Here is a 19,470-nt window from a genome sequence, read left to right as displayed (position 1 = left end):
TGAGCACCCTTGAAGAATTTACAAGAAACCATTTTTTTAACATAAAGCTGTAGCTTAATTTCCTGCCAACAGACATCATAACATAGGTGCTTATTGTTTTGTTTGGTGCAGTGAGTGATATGCTGGTATATAGCAAAACTCAGGTGGCATTAGGCAAACTACAGCCATCACTTCAGGTACAATAGACTACAATAGCTTTCCAGAGAGCTACAGGACACAGGGCTGCTACTGCCGCAGCAAATCTATTTCACAGTAGTACTTTGCCATAGTACTACTTTGCTGAGAGGACACACAATTAAAATGCACCCAACATAAACCCACTAGTTCATCCTGCAGCAACCACAAGCTCACCTACGCTTGTCCCTTCAGCGAAGGCAAGGCCAACTCCCAGAAAGACAGTTTCAGAAATGACAAATCGCTCCAGTGGGTCATTGGTTTCATGTTCAGTGATGGAACAGAGATAATTATCCAACGGCATTGCCAGCCACAAGGAGAGTTCTGAATATCTTTGAAGAGAGGGTGTAGCTATGTCTCTCTGTCTGTCTGTCTGTTGCTCGCTCTCTCTCTCTCATTAAGCTCACAATGTTCCGTTTTGTTTGTTTGGAAATTTTCCAAGCTCTTTGGCTTTATCCCTCTGTGTAATGGTTTGTAAATAATCAAGCGTAGAAGTCAGGAATTCATTCTAGCTTTGAGCATAGCATTCTGAAGTACAAGATGGGAAGCTATTAGAGGAGTTGGGGAAGTATGGGAACTGCAGATTATGTTCTCACAACATGTGTGGTAGCAACCCAGTTTCTGAGTTGCATACTTTCAGGCTGCCTGTGGGAACTCTCATGCCTGAATGCTATTTCATGGGAGGGGGCAGGAATATCTGCACACGGAAAAACCTACCATTGTCTTTTTTCTGATGTACTAGTTTTCCATGTTAATGTGTTATCTTTTTCTATTCAGGAAATATTCAGGCATGTGCACACTCACTAGCTAGCTATTATTATTAATAATAACTAATTAAATTTATTAGATGCCTTCTCTCACTAAAGGCAATTCAAGGCATCTTTACAAAAACAAAACAAAATGACAAACAGCAAAATAGCTTGTATCTAAAGTGGTACAAGCCAGAAGCAGGGTTGTATCACACCTGCTTTTTGTAAAACTAGGCTCAGGTTCCTTTAAGGAACCTGTTTTTATTTTGATTATGTATTTTTTTGTTTTTATATTGTGATTTTATCCTGTGAACTGCTCTGAGACCTGCGAGTATAGGGCAGTATACAAATTTAATAGAAGGAGGAGGAGGAGGAGGAGGAGGAGGAGGAGGTTTAAACTTGCATACCCAGGCCCAGTAAGTCCACTGCTGATGTAAAAAGTTTGTGGGCAGGCTCAATTAAAACTCAATGGCTTGCAGAGGCAGCTATGATGATCCCTGCCAGCCATTGGACCCAGAGCAGAGCACCCTGGCATGATGGCAGACTGTGCTGAGACACAATAGTCATAACACGTTTATTAAAAGGTGAGAGGGCTTTGTAAACAATAACCTTCATAATCCAGGTTGTTAATATTATAAGTGATAATAATTTCTCTATAGGTTTGGGCTGGCAATAGTGGCAGGGCTGGAATTTACGGGATTTGCAAAAATAGTAGAGCATATAACAGTGATAAAACACCATGCAGCTCACCTAGCTTACAGCTGACATGAAAGACCCAGAAGCTGAATGGAACAAGGAAAGGAGAATAGACAGTCAACATGAGTTGTGGGTGTAACCACTGCAAAGGGTAGGAAGAAACTGGAGACTTTCCTTCCTTAAATTTCATTATGTCCACATATTTTAGGATCCAGGCCAATATTTGTGCAATTTGCCTCCTTTGAAGCAGTGACTCAGTACCATTTGGCAGCACAGATTCAGACAATTATGATTCCTATTTTCTCTAAGTAGATTTGGGTTAAAGTAAATTCTATGCATTGTTATTATCGCTCTGGTAAAGCATTTAATTTTCATTGCCACAGATTTATCACCATATAGAATCATAGAATTGTAGAGTTGGAATGGACCACAAGGTCCAACCCCGTGAAATGCAGGAATCTCTCGCCCACCAGAGGACTCGAACGCACAACCTTGAGATTAACAGTCTCATGCTCTATTGACTGAGCTATCACACCGTAAACCACACAATTAGTTATTGGTTGCTTCAGGGATGTGCATTTATTCTGTGACCCACCCTGAGACCTGTGGCGGTATATAAATTCAATAAATAAATAAAATAAAATAAAGCCCTAAGAGTGTGTGATAAATAATCCTTTCCTGAACTTTACTTGTCACCTATCAGCTTATTTTGTTCTACATCCAGGCCTTTCATTAACATCACTACTGGATCTCTAGAGCCAACAGCTCCCACTGAATAAGCACTGCAACATCTATACAAAACAGAAAATATTACATTCAGCAAGCAAGAGAGGGTGCTATAAACCCTCCTACATTGATGTAATGATGGCTCAAGTGTGGTCTGACCTTACAGCTCCTATGCTTTAGCCATGTGCAGGTGTTTACTCGACATGGAAAACAGTGTGTGAACGTGGTATATATGAACCGGCCTGACACAGAGTCAGATCCTTGGTAATCTAACCCAATATAATGTGATGCAGCAGCTCTAAAGGGCCTTTTCCCATCAAAAGGCTACTTCATCCTTTTTAAACTGTATATGTCCTGAATTGAACCTGGGGCATTCTGTACACACAGCACGCGTTCTACTATTAAACTATGGCTACTCCTGATTCGATGGCACTCCTTCGCATACAACTCATGTGGATGAAACCAAATGCCTGTAGGCTCCCTATGCACAACTTACCCTGCCAATATTGTTCAGGTGCAGGCCTCTGCACAAACAACCAAGGGTGAGACCAGCTACTGGCTCCTCCCCACAATGCATTCATTTTCATACTTCAACAGGACCGCTGAGTGAAGTGTGGAGATGCGAGATCTCAGGTGAGGAGCAGGAGAAGCTATTTCACTATCTAAGGAGTCCACTCAACAATCAATGAGTGTGATATCTGTTCAAGAAGTGCCACAAATTTCTCAAGCCCTTAATAATAATCTGTCTGGGTTACCCCAGCCACTATGAGTGGTTTCCAACAAATTAAAACACAATAAGACATCAAACACTAAAAACTTCCCTGAATTTTAAGGAGAATGTGGAAGTCTTCTAGGATGCACATTAGGGTGTGAAACAAGATATCCAGTACCATTTACTTCACAGAGTTCTTTAAAAGAATAAGGACACAACCTTATTCAAGCCCCTCCCTACCATGGACCCAGCAACTCCTAGACCTAGACCTGAAGTCAGAAAACAGTCTTCTTTGGTTGCACTGGTAACTTCTGGTAGATTGGGAGCAGTCCTTGGACAAAGAGAGGAAATAGCCTACTGATGATCAGACCAAACTACCTGATAAATGGCGTGCCATGACTGGCATTTTGGATGCTCCGTTTCCCCAAAAAGCAGATGTGTCAGGGAGGCAATTAGAATCAGGGCCATGGCTTGCAGAGGAATGGCATTGGCCAGAGGCAGTGGGTCACAAGATAAAGCTGCCACAAATTACTCCAGAGAGGTCACTACATTTTGTAAGGCCTTTGTTTTACAAGAATAGTGAATCTGAGTGGCTTATACTGTCAGTCCCTCATGCTTTTCTGCAGCATCCAAAACAGAACTTTCAGTCTCCCACTACTACATGCAGCTCTGGGTATATGATCATGGGTAGGAGAAACAAGCATTTTGTTTTGACTGTTACAGAGAAAGATCAGAACAAGGGAGGGTGAGGCACTTCTCTAAATATTTCTAGCTACTCTGCACGTACAAGATTTATCCAGTGTGAGTAACAATTTCCCTCCTACCTACTGTGATGGCTCTCTTTCCCCAATTCTGCTTTAGTAGGTGTGGAAACTGCATCCAGTGGGAAGAGAATGACTACACAGGGCAGAAGAGTGTTGATGGAAAGTTTGTTTGCTCTTTTACTGAAAGGAGATGTTTCTCGTGCTGGAAACACTCTACAATGAAAACCAAAAGGTTGCACAGCATGAATATGACCTTATCTTGGATACTGACAAATTCTGTGACCTGTTGATGTTGGTGGTGATAGTGGCAGTGTTTTTAAAGAATCCCCTAGCAGCTTTAAAATATAATTTTGTTTTGCACTATTAAAGGTCTTTCCTAGCTGTTTGCTCTAATAAGCCTGGCATATTTGAGGAACCTAGTGTGTGAGGAAAGGTTTGGTGAAGTTGCACCTTTTAGAGATTCAGCATGGCCTTTAACCTAGTGTGTCATACAAATGTCAACACCTTAATGAGCCCAAATAAGCCCTCTAGTCTTCCAGCCAAGGATGGAAGGATCTGCCAATTTTGGTTCTTATTTTTCCACATTCAAATTCAGTTCTCCACATTTTGAAGCAATTAGCAATTGAAAATTCACCAGGATTTTACTGCAAATTTCTCACGATAAACACATTTTTATATGCAGTTTTGACCAATGTACATATTTTTTCAAGCAATTTCCCCTGATATAATGCATGTTTTGCATTCATTTTTATTCACTTCCCCCCTAAGACATACAAACATTGTTGGATTGGAGAACTGTATTGCAAAATTCAGATAAATGCACATTTCAAAGGAGCCCTGTGTTTCAGTTCACGTATTATTTTAGAATGTGTGAACTTGATAGATTCAGCTTTCAATGCATACTGAATCAAATTTCTCCCCCAACCCTGCTTCCCACCATATCTTCTTACATTCTTCGACTTCTACTGCTTCCCTTTGTATCAACTTCACACAACGATCTTTGCATCCACTTCATTGCTTTTCATGTGTCTGTGCTGTCCTCAGCCTCTTTGTCTCTTACTTTCTGTCCCCCTGCGAGGTTTTCCCCTCATAGCTCCCTCTCATCACTGCTGCCTAATGCAAGGTTCCTTTCATATCTCCTTCTCTAACAGATTCCAAAATCAGATCCCTTTCAATGCCTCCCCATTTGCAGCCATGTACTCTCTGGCAGCTTCAACTGTGTGAGTGTGTGTAACTCTCTTCTAAATTCAAAACCCTTCCCCTGTTGCCTGAACAAGTGGAATGCTTGCTAAGTAACACCCTGTTGCCATGACAGCATCGCCTTGTATTCAGAGACACCCGCAGCGATGCTTTTGAGATGAACTGTTTAGGATACATCCTGTAACCACACTTGAAGATATCTGTTACAACTGTGACAATAAGAAGTTTGCTTGCAAACAACAGCAAAGCATTCTGAAATGTGAATTGGCCAGGTTCCTCAGATAACATGGGTTTTGATAGTTCAAACATGCAGTTTGATAGTGGGGAAAATGCACCCCAAATCCAGTGGCAATTGGGCTGTGCATCCATCTTCTTTCCCCCTCATTTTGTGGCTTTGAAATCTGTTTCAAATGCACAACTGCGATATTTATTTCATGCCGAATATGCAGCAGAATAATGAGGAGGTCACTAAATCCGGTGCTGGTGGAATCCTAAACTAGGAACTAATGGCCGAAATCTGAATCAACTTGTTCAGGATTGCCAAGCACAGTCTGTGGATGAGTATTTCCTTGAGTATGGAGTATGGATGAGTATGGTGATGAACTAAAAGGGTTTAAAGCCACATTTAGAAGAGGAAGAATGAGAAATCTCTGAGTATAAAAGAATTCAAAAGGATGATACATGTTGGCTACAAGGTTACACACACACACACACACACACACACACACACACACACACACAGCAGCTTCTTCCCAAATACATGAAGATGCAGCAATCCTTTTCCAGTTGCTACTTCCAAGTGTTTTGAAGGGGAAACACATAGGCATCCTATTTAGTACCTTGAGATCAGAAACCAAGTTCACAATGTATAGTAAGGAGTAGGTTACCAACCATCCCATTCACACCTGAAATAATAAGGAAGAGTATATCAAAACATTAATACTGTATTCCACCACCCTCCTGTTTCCTAAAATGACTCTGCCCTTTCTCACTTGCTGATTGTTATGCCTCTCAGAATGACTTCTGAGATACCTTCCTCCTCACCTCCATCAAATCACTCCTCAGATCCTCCTCTGTTTCATGAAGCATTTAGAACAACATCCTTGCCCCAATTATCTACCATAAGTATGTAAGCCCATTATTCTTATTCTGTTTACCTCTGCCTCTATCTGTCCCCACTTCCACAGTTTTTTCTTCTTGTTGTGGCTTTCTCTTTTGCAGATTGTTGGGTAAGGGACCTGTCAGACCTGTTCTTCGTAAATTGCCATGTGTACAATCAATAGCACTATATCAGTATGTTCAGTGATCAACAATTACTTAGTCATGAACATCATCACACTGCCTAAATTACAGTTTAAGCAATTGCTTTCTGTTTCCTATTCAATTTGGTGCCAGGAGACACACAGGTGCTACTGTTAGTAGGTACCTTAAAGAGATTAGCTTCAAAAATAGAACTGATGGGCAGGCACACAAACCATCATCTCTTCATGACTGATATTATTGCAGTATTATTATGCGTGTAATGCTAAGCACTTCCTCTCCCAAGCAGCAGCAAGTTTAACTCTTCCTTTCTTTTGCAACAAAAGTGACTATTACGCTGCTCAATATTAAATTTCTATTTTGCTGTGCTAGTTTTTTACTGTAGACTCTGCTTAATTAATTCAGCAAAGCTTACATTTTACAGTTTAGTATCCAACATCCCCCTGAGGTGGTACCTTCTTGGTAACTATCTCTTGCTGGCACGTCCCTGGTCGAAAAGGGTGGCTACTAAGCCACTACCTCCAGGGGCAGAGGCAATGTGCCTCTGAATAACAGTTGCTAGGATACAAGAGGAGAGGGCTATTATGTTGCTGTCCTGGCTTCCCATAGGCATCCTGTTGGCCTCTGTGGGAAACAGGATGCTGAACTAGATTAGCCTTTGGTCCAATTCAGCAGGGCTCTCCTTACGTGCTTAACCTCGAGAACTGTTAGTTTACCACACACTCCTTAAAATTGTTGGGGAGGGAGGAAATATTCTAGTGTAGTGCCAGTTGGGAGGGGAGAAAAGCAAACATCCTAGGTGTATCTGCCACTGAATTAAATAAGAATTCGGATTCTTTTTCCCCCATTTGAAGCTTTGAATAGTTCAGCACCTATGACTATCTCCCATCTTTTTCATTCTGATGAGTCAGTAATGAACTTGGCAAATGAAGCCAAGGTTGATCAATTGCATGGGCTAATAGATTCATACATGGAGCCATATAAAGACATATTTTGACCAGAATTTAATAAATAAAGGGAGCTGTGCACACAAGAAAGTAAAAGGAGAAAACCCTGTAGTGGAATGCTGTCAATAAACCGAGGAGATTAGGTATAGAATAAAAACAAATGTTTATATTAAAAGCAAACAAACCTGGAATTCTCTCTTCCCACCTTTGGAATATATTTTTAAAATCAATACTTCTAAACTACTTATACTGCTATTCTCTTTAATTCAAATCTGATTTCTTCATTTCTGTGGCTCACAGATATTCTGACTAGGACAACACATTGAAAGGTTAATCTTGATTTTTTCTGTCTAAGAGCAGCTTGACAATGACCCTGTCCTGAGTCGGCCTGGAGTCTGCAGCCCCATGTTGGGACATGGCCCAATACTTACAACACAAAAATAACTCCATCTGAGTCAAGCTAGCAGAGAGCAGCAGCATCCAACAGGTGAGATAGGAGAAATTAGGTTTTGTAGAAATGGGGAGAATGAATACTCAAATCTGCTAATGCTCCCACCCCCAAGGAATGTTCTACCCAAACCCTGGATGCCAATCTCCTGAGTTGTAATGGGATACTGAATAACCAGGGTGAAAACCAACCCTGCCAGATAGTACAGCCATCATCCCTGTTAGTGCCCTCAGGCTGTTTCTGGACATCCTTGAGATTCACAGAGACAAGCGCCAAACCGTCTACTCACTCTCTATCTCTTGAGCCCCAAACAAACAAATTATTCAGGAGCACCAAGCAGCCAGGTACCAGATTTAGAGCCAGGCTTACTTCAAGAAACCACACCAGGATAAATGCAATACTTTATTAAGGAGGTTAGAAGCATAAGCATAAGAACCGATTACCAGTAAAAAGATAATTAAAGGACTAACAGTGTAAGGAAGGATACTTTTGGGAATTCAAGTACAGAACAGAAAATAACAAAGCTAACATGCCTCACCCTAACGCTAACCTTTAAGAGTCAGACACCCCCACCAAACTAGCAAGCTGCATCCAGGCACACATAGGTATTGTAGTCCACAATCTTCATCAAAATGGGGGCCACCAGACACTTGGATAAAGGAACACAGGTATTGTTTGGCCTCTTAGGGCCCAGAGGCTTACTTCACAGCACAAGAGACTGTGCATGCCTGCTGACCATGCAGCTACTCACTTTCTGCACAGTCGTAGCGACCGTGATACTGTCTTGCACCGGACACCCATAGCTGGCAAGGTGAAACTAATTAATGGAACTTTTTTCCTCAGTGAATACTGTACCCAGGACACTGAGTAAAATGCCCTTTTAAAATAGGCAAGAAAGTGGGGGGGGGGTTTCATTACAGGTTTGCTTTAGTGAATGGGGTAGGTGCAGCCAATTCTGACAGATAGAACTGGAACAGAATTGCCACTGGAAAATTTCAGCCTCTTTTCCACCCTCAAAAATTAGATGATATGCTGCCATTATATAATCCAGGGATCAGCAACCTTTTTCAGCCATGGGCCAGTCCACCGTCCCTCAGTGGGGGGGCCGGACTATATTTTGAAAAGAAAAAAAAATGAACAAATTCCTATGCCCCACATATAACCCAGAGATGCATTTTAAATAAAAGGACACATTCTACTCATGTAAAAACCCGTTGATTCCCGGACCATCCATGGGGCGGATTGAGTAGGTGGTTGGCCCACATCTGGCCCATGGGCCTTAGGTTGCCTACCCTGGATGTAATCTTCTACTCTTAGTAGAGGTAAGGCAACTTTGCAAGACTCGCAGGTCCCATTTTCCACATACAAACACAAACAGCACACTCGGTCAGAATCTGGTGTGTATTCTATACGCTACTGCATACAACAGGGTTGGGAAATATTTTCAGACTGCTGGGCCAAGATCCTATCTCCCTAAGGCCCAAATTGGGCAGGTGGATGAGGCAGCCTACCTGTCAATCACCTAGTCATAATCGTAATGACACCAGGTGACAACAATGCCTGGAACGGAGTTCCCCCATCCCTTCCCTACTTTAATGCAGATGCAACTGACAGATGGCTGTCTGGCCTCTGAACATAAGAACAAATGGTGAGCAAGGTGGACCAGGCCAGTGGCCCTCCTAGTCCAGCATTGTGTTCTTGCAACCAGATGCCTGTGGGAAGCCTTCAAGCTGGACAGCAGCACAGCAGCAAGCTCCAGCTAAGAAGAGCTCATCACTTTTCAAAGCAGTCTGTTCCACTGTCAAATACTGTTATGATGTTTCTCTTAACACATAGGCAAATTTGCTTCCCTGCTGTTTCCACCCATTGGTTCTAATCCAGTCCTCCAGAACAACAGAGAAAAAGTCTGCTCTGTCTTCTGCATGACAGACCTTCAGATATTTGAAGGCCAATGTAATGTCTCCACTCTACTCCAGGCTGAATGCACCCAGACCTTTCAACTGTTCTTCACAGATTTTTAGCCCATTAGCACCCTTGTTTCTCTCCTCTGGACATGCTCCAAATGGTCTATGACCATTCTTAAAATGCGGCACCCCTGAACACAGTTCTGAAGGCATGGATTAACCAAGGCAGAATACTGCAAAGTTATTACTTCTCATGATGTGAACACTGTGCTCCTGCCAAAGTGGCCTAAGATTGCAGTATCATCACCATCATCGTTTTTTATTTGTATGCCGCCTTTCCACAGTTAAAAACAATGCTCAAGGCGGCTTACAACATGACAAGATTTACATAATTACAAATGTCATAAACAATAAATAAACCACATCAAAAAAATACACAACCAAATGGAAAACAATTTCCACATAAATCAAAATCTAAAACTAAGAATACAACATTAATATCACAGTTTAAAATGGCATAGGTAAAAAATAACAGCAATTTAAACAAAAAGCAAACAAAATGGAGCCCTCTCTGCCCAGCAGCAAGCAGCAGTGGCAGCAGTAGTCCTTTATAGAGCCCATCAGGCCCTGCCCTAGGCCAGGTGGTGAGTGGCAGGACTAGGGCCCTCAGGCACTGAGCAGGGGAGTCCTCCTGGGTGGTGGTAGCAGCAGCAGCAGCAGCAGCAGCAGCAGCTGTATGCTTCTTAGCAGCTATATCTCACTGCCAGCTCTTGCTCAGCTACATCCACTAAGGGTCCATCCACACATTCTTTGTCCTGTGATTTCAAGCCAAGGGTCCGAAAGGTGGGGTTGTTGTTTTGTCTCACCACTTTCCTTGGGAAAACCCACTGTTTGCTGCTGAATCAGAACAAACATCAATCTGCAGAAAACCCAACTGACGTTTCTTCCAATTCAGCAGAAAACAGCAGGTTTTCCTTGGGAAAGTAGGGAGGGCACCCTCTGAGCCAACCGGTAACTTGAAATCATGAGAACACAAGTGTGGATGGGCCCTAAGATGTCCAGATCTCTTTCACAATTCTGTTTTCAAGCCAAGTCTCCCCATTCTACATTTGTGACATTGCTTTTTTTGTTTAATTTTTACCCAAATGCAGGGCCTAATTTTTTTTATCCTGAATGTAAACATTTTTGCTTTAGCCCCCAGCTCCAGCCCAGCTGTGTAATTCTGAATCTTGATTTTTGTCTTCTATAGTGTTAGACATCCCTCCCAGCTTTGTGTCACCCGCAAATCTGATAAACTTCCCCTCTATATTCTCATCCAAATAAAAATATATTGCATTGGACAACTGCCCATGTGGGTTTTTTTTACATTTATCTTCTAGAAATGGGAATCACACTTTCCCACACAACACCACAAATGCAGAGTGTGCAACAGTACATCTGAGGACTTCCCGCACTCGGACTGAATACCAAGTGAGATCAGGCCATTACAATTCTTCACAGTGCCATCTATGGGCTTGTTATAGTGCATACAAGTTCAAAAGATGGCTCCATTAACTTGTGGAATTTGTGTTCCTGTAAACATTAATGCATAATTAAATTCCCTGTATCAGGGTGGGGAACCTCAGCCCTGGAGGCTGAATGCAACCCTCCAGGGCTCTCTATCCAGTTGTCAGGACTCTCCTAGTCTAAAACACTTCTCATTGGCCCGGCTTCATCTCTTCCTTGAGTGCTTTTGCCTGGCTGAAATGTAATAATAGAGAGGTGGGTGTGCATGAGAGAGAAAGAATGTGTGAACCAATGGTCCAGGCCAATGGTCCATCTAGCCTAGTACCCAGTTATCACAGCGGCCACCTTCCAACTCATGTGCGACTGGAGTGCAGCCTACTGTAAGAGCCACACCCATTGCTCCACTCATTTTGCCTCTGACTCCAGCCACCCCTGGCATCCAACCTTCAGAAGGCTTCCCACAAGGCAATGTGGTCCTCTGGCTGAAGAAGGTTCATCACCTGTGGCCTATATGCTGATGATGCCATGTAGCATATTGCCATGTGGGTCTTCCTATGGCTCCTCTGCAATCCTATATTTCCTACTACAATCCAAAATACATTTATGGTTATAATGAAGAATGCAAGCCTAAACGTATATATCCAAAGCAATTTCCAACTGAAATCCATGCACGTTACCTTCAAGCAAATGTTGCACTGGGCTGCACAAGAGAACATTGCAGATATTGAAAACCTCACATGGAATGTCACTATTAACTTGCATCACAATTCTAAACATATCCCAAGTGTTTCATTGACTTGGTGGACATTCCATCCAAGTAAATGTTACTTCCAACCTCAAGCACACTCTTAAATCTCATTTATTTTAATGGGAGAAGTAAGCATGTGTTCAGGCCTCTACCGCTAAAATAAATGGGACCTAAAATAAGACTGCTCATATAATTGTGATATGCAACAACCTACTAACACCACCAGATGGTTCCCACACCTATTAAAAGCAGGCAGGATATATGAAGTTAAATAAAATCTACTTTGGGGGGGGTGGGGGGGGTTCGCTATATCGTTGGCTCCCAAAGCAGCCTATAATTCAAAGTCAAGTGAAGGAGGCAATGATTGGGAAGCAGTTTATCTAACAGTGCAGCCTGCCATCCTGTCTCATAATATGCTCTTGGGAACCCTGGGAACAGCAGTTTGACATATAAATGCACCCATCTTCTCACTGCATTGAGCAGAAGCCAAAAGAGATGGGAAACAACTGCAAAAAGAATCAGCAAGTCTCATGATCTTTCCTTTACACGCTGCTAAATTATGATGAAATAAAAACCATCAGTAGGAAGGTATCCTTTCAAAAAATGTCTTCCTCTGACTGGCAGTATCCACTGCCACTCTAAAGGGGTAATGAAACTGAAGTTGGATTTTTACACCACATGAACTTCCAACTTTGCATCTCAGTCTCAATTTCCCTTTGCAGCCACCTGAAGAAAAAAATGCACTGACTCCAACATTTACCATTGCAAACTGGTGCTTTTCAGGGCAATGTGGAACTGGCAAATTTAACTAGCATTTTTTAAAAATACTGCCACATATTTCCAACTCAAGCTTCAGTGCTTTTTTGTGGTGCACAATAAGTCAAAGTCCACATAGCTGCAGAAGCATGAAAAAGCTGTCTCAGTCTGCAGTGTCGTTTGTTCATTCATGTTTCAGTTGATTAGAGCTTAGGAAACAAAGTGTTTATTGCCTCCAAAATATCTAAGGCTAAGGGGTCAGGGCCAAAAGCCCTCTGTTTGCTGAAATGTTCATCTGCAACATAAGCTTTTCAAATACTTAGAAGCTGCAGTCTGATGCCACTTTGCTGAGTAAAGAGCAGATATCCAATTAGCAAAATCTTGCGTTACTGGTAACACCAATGCCACTATCTTAACATAATCTCTTCATCGTTGGAAAGATGACAAATACATAGGAGCACAAACATAGATACACAAAACACATGTAGACAGTTATGCTAATTTGATTTTTTTAAATCCGAAAAGCTATTATAGTAAAAGTACTCTGCTGCTGCTGCTAGGATTGCTCATTCAGTTATTTGCTCCACTCTATTGTTATAATTTGGGTTTGCTCTCAGCGTCTCTCCTTTATATACGTACAGCTCTCCTGGCATGTTGCCGGGAAACAGAGATGTCGTTAACATGACATTCAGAGTTATTTCTCACTTGATCAACCCCAAAATTTCCAAAACAGGGTCAAATGCACCAGGCAATCTATTTGCATCCTGTTAAATTAGTAAAACGTATATACACACCACTTACTTTTCATACTTGCAGATCTTAGGATCTTCATGTATAGACTACATCCTCTTCCTTACAAAGAAACACTGAGCAGCCAATGTGTGACATATCATAGCACTTCAACAGGCTTTCAGGGTTTTCTGCACTAAATATCGCCCAATAGAAAGATTCCCATCCTCCCAAGTGTTTGTTTCAAAGTGCGTCCTTGGCACACAGTGCTAAATACTAACACAGAGCGCTTTTTGAGGTAAGATTTTTGTACCAGCAACTCCAAGAAGGGATTAACAATGTTTCAGAGATCAAAAGTTTTATCCTCCAAGGGGAAAACTAAAAGGACTTTGCCCTCTTCCCCTTTTTTATGTTATTCCCCTCCTTCTTTTGCAACTGAGATTAGATTTTTTAAAAAATTCTTGCAGTGCAGAGGGTTTGGCATTCATGTGCAGCAAGTTCCTCTTCGCAACCCGCACATCTCCGCAACACCATGAACGAAATAAAATGAAGCTACTTACTTGGTCCAAACAGGGCTTTCAAGGTTCCCACACACCAACATATCCTTTGACTCAGAGCTACCTCTTCCTCATTCCCTAACAAAGCACCAATAGCAACAGCATGGGAGATGCAGTTCTGAGGAGCCAGCCAACATCACTCCACTCTTACTAAGATTCAAAAGAACAATGGAAGCTCCACCCTCTCCAAGTCCCTGAAAGGCTGGGCATGAGTGCCTCTTTCCTACACCCAGTTCTCCCTTGGGACAGATGTCCTGAAATCACTGCTCCCGTCTGGAAAAGCCACCATACTGTGAATCCCTGCACACCAACCAAGGGCAAATCCTGCAACACAGAGCTAAAAAGGCTGCCCTTTTGGCTCCATAGGATTGGAACATGAATTATCTGCCTACCTAAGGAAAGTGGGGTGTGGCCCTAAAATTGCTTGCTTGGAGACAAATTCCACTAAAATGAATTTGTTTAGAACTAGGATGCCAATAGGAAAACACCTCTTCAACTAATAAGAGGGGAAATGATAAAGTTGTGGAAACAACAACAATAATAATTGCTTGCATGCCAAGCTCCCCTATCCCTGCCTTAGGCTGCAAAGCAATGTAAGCAAAAGCCCTGTCAGAATATCATAGGAACCAACAAATACGCCTTATACAGAGTCAGGCCATTGGCCATCTCACACATTGTCTACAATGACTGGCCACAGCTCTCCAAGATTTCAGACAAGGTTTTCTTCCATGAGAAGGCACTGTGTTAGGGCAAGCCTGACACAACAAGCTGAATGAACTTAAGAAGCTGCCACCAAATCAAACAGTTGCCCCATATGACTGTCTCCTCTGGCTGTGATCCTGCAAAGCCTTAAGGCAGCACAGAGGAGACTCGTGGACCTTCAGGAATTCTTGGACTACAACTCCCATCATCCCTGATCATTGGCCTTGGTGGCTGGGACTAATGGGAGTTGGAGTCGAAAAGCCACAGGATCCACACTAGAGGTCTTTCCTAGTCCTGCTCCCAATCCTTTTAACCGAATATGCTAGGAATTGAAACTGGGAGCTTCAGCGTGCAAAGTATAAGTCCTTCCTAGTTGGAAGCTCTTTCAAGCCAGAGTTGAATCAGAAACCTACATATAGTAACTGAGCAAACCATTCAATTCAATGTCTGTTTGTGGGGGCATGCAAAAACAGGGAGTAGGAATGTCAGGCACTTGACAAATACAAATGCAAACATACACAATTTAGAAAACCCAAAGTGCCCTGTGTATTACACAGGCCACAGGCCTAGAGATTAGGTCAGAAAGAGGTTTCAACAGTATGATGCAAGCCTGATTTTCTTTTGTATCTGCTGTACTTGCTGCCAGTTGAACAAATCTTCAACTGAATGTTTGGAACTCAGGAAGTAAAACTCTTGTAAAACATCCAAAAGTTTCACCCTCCAATCGTTGTCTGGAATCTCCCTTTATTGCATTGTAAGCAAGCACTTACTCTTTTTTCTTTTCTTTTCTTTTCTTTAGATACACTTAGTTAAAGCAGGTGGGGAGATGTGGTGTAAATTAATGTTCAGTGTAACCACAGAAACACCTCTTCTACATCTTGCAGCATCACTCATATTGTATAACTTTATTAAAAAGTAACTATGGAAACTAGTTATCAACAGGTCAAAATGACTAAACAAGAGCTGCTGTAATTTGAAAAAGGAGATTAAAACAGAAAACAACTTTGTTACATATGAGATCTTTGGGAATTTTAAACTATTCTGTCCTCATCACTGACTGCAATCCAGATAATTCCTGCATTGCAGGGGGCTGGACTAGATGGTCCTTGGGCTCCCTTATAACTCTAAAATTCTATGATAAGCCTCTTGAGGAGAAAGGAAACTTGTTTATCTTTACCCTTCACATGCCTGGTGCAAACATAATATTATGTGCCAGAAGCTCTCAATAATCATGAGATGTAATATTGGGTGCCATGCTCTCTCCTCCTCTCCTCTCATCTCCAATGAGAATCCTTAACTTCCCAAGAAACCTGATTGACATGTAAAACTATGGTTTAGCGCAAACTAGGAAACGATGGTTTGGCACAAACAAGCAAACATGTGAGCTCCCAGAGAAGAGGTGGTGGCTGCTTTGCTCCTCCTCTGCTGTTGAACTTGGCCCTCTCTCCAGACAAACCAAGAACTGTAACCAAGGCTTGCCCCCTGGTTTACAACAAAATAGCACAGTAAAATTACAAAACACTAAAACAACCAACAATCCCCTATGAATACACAGTGGAAGTGAGGAACAGGTTTAAGGATTTAGATTTGGTGGACAGAGTGCCTGAAGAACTATGGATGGAGGCTCGTAACATTATACAGGAGGCAGCATCGAAAACCATCCCAATGAAAAGGAAATGCAAGAAAGCAAAGTGGCTGTCCAACGAGGCCTTACAAATAGTGGAGGAGAGAAGGCAAGCAAAATGCGAGGGAGATAGTGAAAGATACAGGAAATTGAATGCAGATTTCCAAAAAATAGCAAGGAGAGACAAGAAGGCCTTCTTAAACGAGCAATGCAAAGAAATAGAGGAAAACAACAGAATGGGAAGAACCAGAGATCTGTTCAAGAAAATTGGAGATATGAAAGGGACATTTCGTACAAAGATTACCATAATAAAGGACAAAGTGGTAAGGACCTAACAGAAGCAGAAGACATCAAGAAGAGGTGGCAAAAACACACAGAGGAATTATACCAGAAAGAGATGGATGTCTCGTACGCCCCAGGTAGTGTGGTTGCTGACCCTGAGCCAGACATCCTGGAGAGTGAAGTCAAATGGGCCTTAGAAAGCACTGCAAATAACAAGGCCAGTGGAAGTGATGGTATTCCAGCTGAACTACTTAAAATTTTAAAAGATGATGCTGTTAAGGTGCTACACTCAATATGCCAGCAAGTTTGGAAAACTCAGCAGTGGCCAGAGGATTGGAGTAGATCAGTCTACATCCCAATCCCAAAGAAGGGCAGTGCCAAAGAATGCTCCAACTACCGCACAATTGCACTCATTTCACACGCTAGCAAGGTTATGCTTAAAATTCTACAAGGAAGGCTCAAGCAGTATGTGGACCGAGAACTCCCAGAAGTGCAAGCTGGATTTAGAAGAGGCAGAGGAACCAGAGACCAAATTGCAAACATGCGCTGGATTATGGAGAAAGCTAGAGAGTTCCAGAAAGACATCTACTTCTGCTTCATTGACTATGCAAAAGCCTTTGACTGTGTTGACCACAGCAAACGATGGCAAGTTCTTAAAGAAATGGGAGTGCCTGATCACCTCATCTGTCTCCTGAGAAATCTCTATGTGGGACAAGAAGCTACAGTTAGAACTGGATATGGAACAACTGATTGGTTCAAAATTGGGAAAGGTGTACGGCAAGGCTGTATATTGTCTCCAAGCTTATTTAACTTATATGCAGAACTCATCATGCGAAAGGCTGGGCTGGATGAATCCCAAGCAGGAATTAAAATCGCCGGAAGAAATATCAACAACCTCAGATATGCAGATGACACAACCTTGATGGAAGAAAGTGAGGAGGAATTAAAGAACCTTTTAATGAGGGTGAAAGAGGAGAGCGCAAAATATGGTCTGAAGCTCAACATAAAAAAGAAGAAGATCATGGCCACTGGGCCCATCACCTCCTGGCAAATAGAAGGGGAAGAAATGGAGGCAGTGAGAGATTTTACTTTCTTGGGCTCCATGATCGCTGCAGATGGTGACAGCAGTCACAAAATTAAAAGACGCCTGCTTCTTGGGAGAAAGGCGATGGCAAACCTAGACAGCATCTTAAAAAGCAGAGACATCACCCTGCCAACAAAGGTCCATATAGTTAAAGCCATGGTTTTCCCAGTAGTGATGTATGGAAGTGAGAGCTGGACTATAAAGAAGGCTGATCGCCGAATAATTGATGCTTTTGAATTATGGTGCTGGAGGAGACTCTTGAGAGTCCCATGGACTGCAAGAAGATCAAACGCATCCATTCTTAAGGAAATTAGCCCTGAGTGCTCACTGGAAGGACAGATTGTGAAGCTGAGGCTCCAATACTTTGGCCACCTCATGAGAAGAGAAGACTCCCTGGAAAAGACCCTGATGCTGGGAAAGATTGAGGGCACAAGGAGAAGGGGACGACAGAGGACGAGATGGTTGGACAGTGTTCTCGAAGCTACAAACATGAGTCTGACCAAACTGCGGGAGACAGTGGAAGACAGAAGTGCCTGGCGTGCTCTGGTCCATGGGGTCACGAAGAGTCGGACACGACTAAACGACTAAACAACAACAACAACAAAACAACCAACAACAACATTAAATCTCATTAAAATAACAGGGAGTTATTTAAGCCCTCATCATCAATCCACAGTGCCATAAAATCAATTAACCTAAATCAGATTAGAATACAAACGTTCTTAGGGCTCTTCTAAAAACTCTCAGGAGGGGGCTTCATGCAAATCCCTGGAGAGGGTATTCCATAAGAGGGGAGCCACCCAGTCCCTGGAATCACTCTCATCAGTCGACCTTAAGGCTAGTGAAGGTTGCCCTTCAGATGAGCATATTCCTATCATTCAGATCCCTGGGGAAAACTCTGCTGTGTGCCCCTCCACTATCAGATAAGAACATAAGAGGAGCCTGCTGCAACAGGTCAATGGCCCTTCAAGACCAATACTCTGTTCTCACAGTGGCCAGCCAGATGCCTGTGGGAAACCAGACGTATAGTAAGCAGGGAGACACAAAAGAGCTCCCATCCCCTTCCACACAGAAACCAGGATGATGACTGTACACACGCCACACAAATGAAAAACTTGAGGATCCATTCTGCAACCTTCACATAAGTCAAATTTTTGTGGTAGAAGAAAAAGTGGGCTTTTTTGAGTACATTATTCTGGAATACTAGCTGAATAATGACTTAGTTGTGTGGCAGCATGCCAAAAAATCTGAAAAAACAGCAACTGCCTTACTATAAGTGGTAACTAACTCTGTATCCATAATCCAACAGAACAAATGGAGGATTCAGTAATAATACATGCATAATGATCCAGTACGACTAATTGTATCTTTTTAATTGCAGCCAGTGTGACAGCAAGTATAATTAGCAAACAAGTGACCTATTTGTCACAGTACATTTCAGGTGCCTTTCCTACTGACTATGTTGCTATCAAGATATAGTACAGGCTTTGAAACATGCTTTGCTACAAAAATAGTGATCTTCCTTCATTCTAAGCCAATACTGACTACTCGGACTGGCAGCAGCTATCCAGAGTCTCAAGCAGAATTTCCCCCCATTACCTACTACCTGATCCTTTTAACTGAAGATGCCAGAGATTGAGCCTGTGAGCTTCTGCATGCAAACAACTGGGCATAGTTTGTCCCTTATGGGTCATAACACAACTTAAGGAGAGTCTCATACAACCTTGCATTTAACAATTCACCTGGCCACAGAAGGCAACAAGGAATCCCACGCAGGTGTTGAGTTGCACGCCCCTAGCAGCAAAGAACAGTTCTGTAGTAGCCCTCACTACTTGAGCAACGTTAAAACAGGCTGTAAAAGTGGGCAATTTTAGGGTGACAGAAATATGCTCTCATTAGCAA

At 42.4% G+C, this 19,470-nt stretch overlaps 1 protein-coding gene across 12 annotated transcripts in view; it reads right to left on the bottom strand.

Annotated features, from left to right (window-relative positions):
* ACSL6 (acyl-CoA synthetase long chain family member 6) overlaps window positions 1-19,470 on the bottom strand; it is a 76,660-nt gene that overhangs the window by 35,940 nt on the left and 21,250 nt on the right. For 2 of the 12 annotated variants that reach the window (XM_080997139.1, XM_080997137.1), the window contains exon 1: window positions 13,880-13,997. The exons of 6 other annotated variants lie outside the window; for them this stretch is intronic. Coding sequence is in view for 3 of the 6 variants with exons in the window: in XM_080997141.1 (XP_080853267.1) it covers window positions 3,882-3,936 (55 nt within the window). In the remaining 3 variants the exon portion in view is untranslated. Of the gene's footprint in view, window positions 1-3,881; window positions 4,018-13,391; window positions 13,809-13,879; window positions 13,998-19,291; window positions 19,459-19,470 lie in introns of those variants that run through there. 4 more of the 12 variants (XM_080997147.1, XM_080997144.1, XM_080997143.1 and 1 more) reach the window with 4 other exon arrangements.

This window comes from Podarcis pityusensis (genome assembly GCF_964106645.2).
Source record: "Podarcis pityusensis genome assembly, chromosome: 2".
Lineage (NCBI taxonomy): Eukaryota > Metazoa > Chordata > Lepidosauria > Squamata > Lacertidae > Podarcis > Podarcis pityusensis.
The sequence above is the reverse complement of the archived record's forward strand: the minus strand, read 5'-3'. Positions and strand labels throughout refer to the sequence as shown.